Source organism: Coptis chinensis, chromosome 4 (genome assembly GCF_015680905.1).
Source record: "Coptis chinensis isolate HL-2020 chromosome 4, ASM1568090v1, whole genome shotgun sequence".
Taxonomy (NCBI): domain Eukaryota; kingdom Viridiplantae; phylum Streptophyta; class Magnoliopsida; order Ranunculales; family Ranunculaceae; genus Coptis; species Coptis chinensis.
The window spans coordinates 16,552,299-16,561,108 of record NC_141459.1 but is presented as its reverse complement, the minus strand read 5'-3'; the positions used below and the strand labels follow the sequence as shown (position 1 = coordinate 16,561,108).

General features: G+C 36.0%; 1 protein-coding gene across 1 annotated transcript; it reads right to left on the bottom strand.

The window, feature by feature from the left end:
• Positions 1-7,898: 7,898 nt before the first annotated feature.
• On the bottom strand, positions 7,899-8,810 carry LOC147502195 (uncharacterized). Its single transcript, XM_086604471.1, has one exon. It carries the CDS (start codon positions 8,808-8,810, stop codon positions 7,899-7,901), a length of 912 nt encoding a protein of 303 aa, XP_086460597.1.

Genomic DNA, 8,810 nt, shown 5'->3' with positions numbered 1-8,810 from the left:
TCCGCCGTACCTATGTCACGTCCGCGGTTTAGGGTTCCGCGGTCACTGTAGTGATCTAAGAAACTGACCACTATTAACAATAATGAATTGCTAAGATGAAAGATCAAGATTGAAATCAAGTTGAAATAATCTTTGTTCTTGAGTAATAATATTGGTTACAGTATTCTCTCTTTTTCTCTCTCTTACTCTCAGTTTTCCATTTTGTTGTAATGATCTCCAATGAAATAATCTTTTTCTTGCTAGTCTATTTATAGTTCTTTTAGAATAGCTTGGACCAATCCCCTCTTGACATGTGTCCATCCTCTCCTTCTTCCTTCCTTTTCCCGCTTTCCTGTAACATATCAATTGTAATACAAAATATCGATAATAACCGCCGAAATATCGAATTGACAATATTTGCCCACGACATCGCCCCCTCTCGAAACTTTCAAATTTCAACCTGCAAAATTTGAATGCTTCGAGAATCTATCAGAATATGAACAGTTTCAAATTTTAAAAATTTAAAAAAATCAGGCGGTTACACCTAGAAATCTGAACAGTTATCATGAAATTTTCAATATAAAAAGAGTTTCACAGCTTTCTCTCTCTTCACTTTCCCCAAAAAGCTTTATCTTTCCAAACTTCACTACCACTATCTTCTTCAGAAAAGCTTCATTTTGTCTGTACTTGCTGTTACTTTCAACAAATTCTTCTGTACAATATCAGGTTAGTATTACAAAGTAACTTAATATGTTATTTCTTATTCCGATTTCATAGTTTCTTGAAAATATTTTAACTGATCTTACCATCTTCTTTTTTTTAGATTATGTTACTTAGTGTTTAGGTTTTGAATACTTGAATATTACCTGTGTACCCTTATACTAATTAGATTTTTAACACTAATCTTTGATAGTATGGCTTGGAGAAAAACTTATGTTAACTTTATACGCACGCTCTCGAAACAATCCCGGCTTCGACATCAAGAACGTATGCGTTTGAGACACACCTCTTCACCTCGAAACCCGACATTATCATCTCGAGACACCGACACGTGCTTATTACATAATATATTATATACTTATACTATATATAGTGATAGTAGCTCAGATAAATGATATAATTCTAATAAAAAAATTATTGTTTTTAGTGGTACCACCATGTCGAACGAAAGTACTGAGTTTGCCACTCGCATCAACTCGTCCGCTTCTGCTTCGTCATCCCAACGAACTGAGTTTGCCGAACCAGAATGGCATGCCTCCTATTTGGCTGATGGTTTACCCTGCCATCCATTCGAGACTGTTGATTCTGACACCGATCGCGAGATTATTGATGACCAGAGTATTTGGAGTGGTGGCTTGGACCCTTATTTTCTAGAAAGACCCAACTTATATCTAGTTAGAGTTGCCTATCAAATTCCAGACTGCGTCCAACTTCGACACTATGTTGGAAGTAAAAAAGGAACTCAATGCCAAAGTGGCGAGCTCAACACCACCATTATCACTGTTGGACAATTGCCTGCCGGCTTATGCCTTCCCCTTTCTACCCTTGATCGAGAAGTACTGAACTATCTGACCATCTCTCCTGGTCAAGGCACAGGCAACTTCTAGAGATTGTTGTACATTTGCAACTTCTACAATTCTCATCTTGAACCCGATGTCCGGTCTTCGAAGAGAATTCGTCTTATCGATATCCAAAAACACTATTCCTTTCTTGAACATTACGAGAAAAATAACCATGATACGAAAGTACCCAGTGGTTATTTTTATCCTAAGAAACGAATTGGCCGTGCTGGTATTATAAGGATAAACCGAGATAATGACTTTCGATAGCCATTATACCCTATCATTGTTTCTGGTCGGTGGGAATCACTTGAACCGATAGCAGTTCCATCTTTGGCGCACCCTGTTTTTAACCTCAATGGTATGTTATCTTTCGATATCCTCTCCTTTATCTCGAGCCTTGATTCTGACTTATCTACTATTATGAGCTTATTTCAGTTCCTAAACCATCTTTGATGAGAAGTCTTGGGGAATCTACTAGAGTAACAGACCTTCTAAAAGGCACTAATAAAGAGATCAATGTTCGAACTGGGCTGATATTTATGGCAACCCAAAAATGATTGTCGAACTCATGGATATCGCCAACTATGTTGCTCCTTTATACTGCTTAAAGAATTCCGTTCTTCGAGGTCAAGATTCCTTACCTTCCAAACCCTGTCCCTTACAACTTTGTTCTTCTGAACAAACGTTACGAACGACTTTCAACTTTACTGAACTACCCGTTAATACTCCCCCATGTTATTTTACATATATAGAAACTGGTTTTAAAATTAATGCAGATCTTTTTCCTCAAATCAAACAAGAAATTCCTGACTTATATAATTATCCTCTTTTGAATGACGTATTTGATCAGCATTGTTTATGTTTCACAGATATGGCATCTCGTATTTCACAAGTCCCTCTCAAATCCTTAAAATTATTGGATAAGATTTTGAGCAAAAAGAAAACCACGAATGGCAGTTCTTCCCAAGCTCTTACGTCTTTCCGAGATAAAAATGTCGATCCCATTCATCATTCGAAGAAAAGAAAAGAACCATCCAATCCTTTGGCTCCACTAGCCTCTAAAATAAGCAAACCCATCAGACCTACTGACACTGCATCTATTACTTTACCTTCGAAAACTTCCACCCTTCCACCTAACACAAACCCTATTACTTCTGCCTCTTCTTCGCCCTCCAGTGACTTTGAAGTTAAACTCGTTATGCAAGATCAAACCAACGTCCAAAACACTGCTTCTCTGTTATCTGAACCTGCAGTACCCGGTCTCGGGGAAGCTTTTGTGACAAATACTATACTTCCTCGAGATAGGCGAGCAATTGCTGCAATCAGCTCCGATGAACGATTTCAACTTTTGTGTTCTTCTATTGAAAAAGTAAGTTTCTATGATTTTCCTTATTCTTATCTACTTATTTATTATTCATAAATCATATATTCTCCTTCTCAAGTCAAAATTGCTGTGGTGGGGCAATTTGATTATGAAATGTCTTGCTTTCGTCGATATAGAGAAGAAAATGCTCAACTGAAGAAAGATAAACATCATCTTGAGCAAACTCTCGAGACTGAAAAACAACATTCTACCAAGATGAAGAAGTTTTTTGATGACACCTCAGTTATGAATGAGAAATTGTCCGCATCTTATCAGTCTATGGAGAAAGAACTTACTCAAACCAAAACCTCCTTTGCTACTGAAAAAACTGCCTGGACGACTCGACAAAACAATCTCAAAGTTGAACTGAAAAAAGCCCATGCCCAAGTTGCTTCATATGCTGCCAATATGGAATATGTGGCCGAGACCATGAAAAGCTTACGAAGATATATTCCTGACGATGTTGTCGAAGAGAAAGGGCTAGATTCTGACACTGAGAGCGAGATGCCCTCCGAACCTGTTGATACCGATGTTGTAGATTCTACCCTTCATGTAAATGATGCTGTTGAGACTGACGACCCAGAGATATCTACTTCACCTTTTAATCTTGACACTTTCATGAATACTCTTAGTGCTGATCTCGACATCCTTCTTGGAGCAAAGAAAACTGATTTGAACCCCAACGAGGATCTTACTCCACTTTAATTTGTTGTCTTATTACTCTGTCACTATAATCTTAATACAATGATCCATTTATTTTTTTGTCCACGATCCCGATGACAAGCTTTAAATGCTGATTCTAATTTAAACCTTCTTTTGTAATCTTTCTAAAACTCCTTTTGATATGTGAACAATATATCTTTTTGCTTTCTATAGATTCCTCTTGCATACAACACTTATGATATTTACCACCTTTAAACAGTAAATAAACTCCTCTTCTCTAACATGTATATAAATTTTAAACCCAGTTTTGATACCCCTCCAACTAAAAGAAGTATCGATACTTATCATATAATTATATATTTTTAAAACGAGTTTCGATACCCCTCAAACTAAAAGAAGTATTGATACTTATCATATACTTATATATTTAAAACGAATTTTGATACCCCTCCAACTGAAAGAAGTATCGATACTTATCATATACTTATATATTTAAAACGAGTTTCGATACCCCTCCAACTGAAAGAAGTATCGATACTTATCATATACTTATATATTTAAAACGAGTTTCGATACCCCTCCAATTGAAAGAAGTATCGATACTTATCATATACTTATATATTTAAAATGAGTTTCGATACCCCTCCAACTAAAAGAAGTATCGATACTTATCATATACTTATATATTTAAAACAAGTTTTGATACCCCTCCGACTAAAAGAAGTATCGATACTTATCATATACTTATATATTTAAAACAAGTTTCGATACCCCTCCAACTAAAAGAAGTATCTATACTTATCATATACTTATATATTTAAAACGAGTTTCGATACCCCTCCAACTAAAAGAAGTATCGATACTTATCATATACTTATATATTTAAAACGAGTTTCGATACCCCTCCAACTAAAAGAAGTATCAATTCCTATTATATACTTATATATTTAAAACGAGTTTCGATACCCCTCCAACTAAAAGAAGTATCGATACTTATCATATACTTATATATTTAAAACGAGTTTTGATACCCCTCCAACTAAAAGAAGTATCGATACTTATCATATACTTATATATTTAAAACGAGTTTCGATACCCCTCCGACTAAAAGAAGTATCAATTCCTATTATATACTTATATATTTAAAACGAGTTTCGATACCCCTCCAACTAAAAGAAGTATCGATACTTATCATATACTTATATATTTAAAATGCGTTTCGATACCCCTCCAACTAAAAGAAGTATCGATTCATATTATATACTTATATATTTAAAACGAGTTTCGATACCCCTCCAACTGAAAGAAGTATCGATACTTATCATATACATATATATTTAAAACGAGTTTCGATACTCCTCCAACTAAAAAAAGTATCGATACTTATCATATACTTATATATTTAAAACGAGTTTCGATACCCCTCCAACTAAAAAAAGTATCGATTCCTATTATATACTTATATATTTAAAACGAGTTTCGATACCCCTCAAACTAAAAAAAGTATCTATACTTATCATGTACTTATCATATATTATTTTATTATCCCTTGCCATGTATTTAATATAGTCAATAAATATAGTCATTTAATATAGGCTCATATACCAAACAGTTTGTACAAACATCCTTCAAACCTCTGACTATCCCGCGCACATACAACGAAGATAACAGCTTTTTTGTATTATCTCCTCTTTTTCATGCTCACCTACCATTAATACTCATCTTTTTCATATTAAATCAACATTAAAAAACTCGTATCCTTGCCCACCATTTTTACTTTAAAAATCCTTTGAAACTTTACCTTTTATCATATCTCTTTTTAACTTCCTTGCTTATTATCTTAGAGAGAAAACCATGCACTCCATTTCCTTCTTCCTTATTATTCTTATCATTTCTATGGTTTTACCCGATCATTCTGATCATTCTCCCCCCGAACGTTGGTCTTATTGCCACACCACTGATCTTTCTAATGATGAATGTCATTCAGAAAAAGAAGCTATAGATAATGAAAATAGCGACACATATACTGAAGAAGAAGAAAAAACTGAAAACGACTATACCAATGAATGGTTTGAAGATCCATATTTGAACGAGCAATCTAAAGATAACAAAGAAGATGATGAAGCAAACCCCAGTATTTATACTAATGAGGATGATGGCGAAGATGGTGATGATGAAAATGAAGATGAAGATGAAGATGAAAATGAAGATCCTGATGACGAAGAAGATAATGATTAGCTTTGATTCTCGTATTTTTAATGTTCCTTTCTGAACTGTAATAGACTGCTTTGCCTACTCTTGTTCTCTTTCTAATGACATCTTATTGCCCTATTTATGATATCAGTTTCCCTACTTTTTAATATCCATTTCTGCTATTGACATAAAAAAAAATGATATCGATATTCGACATTCGACATTCAAAATGTATTTAAAATATTACTCATAAAACATACCATACTTTCACCGTATTCTAATGTCGACCAGTCAACACCACGTATTCCTTAATTTTATTGACCTGGTATCGAGATGAGGATCTACAGATCACCAGGATTTTTTCTTTTTTTTTTTTTACCCGAACTTGACATTTCTACCAAGAACTGGATTTGATTGACCTGAACTCGCATTGCTACCAAGAATAGGATTTTATTGACCTGGTATCAAGATGAAGATCTACAGATCACCATGATTTTATTGACCTGGTATCGAGATGAGGATCTACAGATCACTAGGATTTTTTGACCCGAACTTGACATTTCTGTCAAGAACTGGATTTGATTTACCTAAACTCGCATTGCTTCCAAGAACAGGATTTTATTAACCTGGTATCGAGATGAGGATCTACAAATCACCAGGATTTTATTGACTTGAACTCGCATTTCTGCCAAGAACAGGATTTTATTGACCTGGTATCGAGATGAGGATCTACAAATCACCAGGATTTTATTAACTTGAACTCGCATTTCTGCCAAGAACAGGATTTTATTGACCTGGTATCGAGATGAGGATCTACAGATCACCAGGTTTTTATTGACCTGAACTCGCATTTCTGTCAAGAACAGGATTTTATTGACCTGGTATCGAGATGAGGATCTATAGATCACCAGAATTTTATTGATCTGAACTCACATTTCTGCCAAGAACAGGATTTTACTGACCTGCAATCAATCATATAACTCTATATATACAAATATTTATTATGACAATATCTTTATTGAATGTATAAGCTTGATACCAAATATTACATCATGATACTTGAAATATCCTTTATTGGTAAAATGCTTTCAAATTGCTTACATTTTGAGGCTTTGGTAATATTACACCTTCAGCCGTTTTTAAGTAATAAGCTCCATTTACTCCAACCTTGTGAATGATATAAGGCCCTCCCGACTTGCCGCGCTAGTTTGCCGCCCTTTTTCTTTAGTTGCTTGAGTGACCTCTTTCAATACCAAGTTACCCTCCTGAAAATGCCTTTCTCTAACTTTTTTGTTGAAAGCTTTTCTCAGCTGCCTATGATAGAAATCGAGTTTTACCCTTGCTTGTTCCCTTGTCTCCTCGAGACTGAGCACTTCTGAAGCCATTTTTTCATTATTCTGACCGCTCTCTATCATCCTTGTTCTTGATGTCGATACCACCATTTCAGCTGGCGTTACTGCCTCCATACCATATCCCAAAGTGAAAGGCGACTCTCCCGTGGCTGTTCGAGGTGTTGTTCTATAAGCCCACAAAACGCTATTTAGCTCATCCACCTAACGACCCTTCTTGTCTTCTAGTTTTTTCTTGATATTATCCATAATGGTCTTATTTGTTGCCTCTGTTTGCCCATTACCCTCAGCATAGTATGGCGCCGATGTGAAATGCTTAACCTTGTAAGATTCCAAAAAAATTTCACCTTTCCTCCTTCAAACTGCGGCCCATTATCTGATATAATAGCATATGGCAATCCAAATCGATATATGACTCGTTCAAAAAAGAAATTTATGACATCCTTTTCTTTGATATGCTGCAGAGCTATGGCGTCAACCCACTTCGTAAAATAATTTGTGACTGCCAATATGAACCTTCTTTTACCTCTCCCTGGTGTAAGTGGTCCTATAATATCCATCCCCCATAGAGCAAAAGGCCATGGGTTTGAAACACAATGTAACTCTTCAGCCGGAACATGTATGGCTTTCCCATGAATTTGGCATTTTACACACTTTTTTGCATATCGAAGGCAATCCCTTCAAGATTTGAGGCCGAAATATCCTGTCTCTCGTGATTTTATTTGCCAACGATCTACCAATTTGAATGGTTTCCCACACTCGCTTTCGTGAAGCTCCTTGAATGATTAGTTAAGCCTCCTCATACGATATGCATTTCAAATGTGGCCCTCCAGGATTCTTTCGATATAACTCATTATCAACCAATACATATCTTTGGGCGCCCGACTTAATTCTTCTAGCCTCATTTTTATTCTCCACTACTTTTCCATCTGCTAGATATGAAATATATGCTTCCATCCATGATGCCCCCAGTGTATCAATTTCCATGACTTCTTGCTGGTTGATGTCAATGCTAGGCTTTTGTTGCACTCTGATATGCAGAGTACGACCCTCCGTGTTTTCTAGCATCGCTGCCACATATGCCAAGGCATCCGCATGCCTATTCTCATTTCTGTTGAGATGCTGAAATCTTATTTTACTAAAATACTTCAACTTGGATTTTATAAAATTCAAATAATCCACCATATTTTCACATCTTGCTGAGTATCCCCCATTGATCTGACTAACCACGAGCATCGAGTCACTAAAAATCGACAATTCTTTAACATTGAGAGACTTAGCCATCTCGAGCCCAGTTATTAAAGCTTCATATTCAGCCTCATTGTTGGATGCATGAAAACCTAACGTTATTGCTGTCTCGAGCCTTTGATTTTCAAGAGTAACCAACACCACTCCGATGCCACAACCTTTTCCTCCAGAGGATCCATCGACAAATAGTCTCCAACCATTCGTTCCAGCCCATGGATCATCTGCATCGATAACATCTTCAGGCTCTTGCAGCATTGCAAATTCCTCTTCTTCCATGCCCCAACTGGCATCCTCAGATGGAAAATCAGCCAGGAAATCAGCTAATATCTGACTCTTTTCTGATACACGATTTCGAAATTCAACTCCAAATTCATTTATGAGTACAGACCATTTAGACATCCTTCCTGACTTCGTTGTCCTTGCTAGAATTTGCTTTAACAGGAGATTCGTCAT

Coding starts and splice junctions, on each gene's coding strand:
- LOC147502195 (XM_086604471.1), bottom strand. CDS start 8,810: ATGACGAATCTCCTGTTAAAGCAAATTCTAGCAAGGACAACGAAGTCA.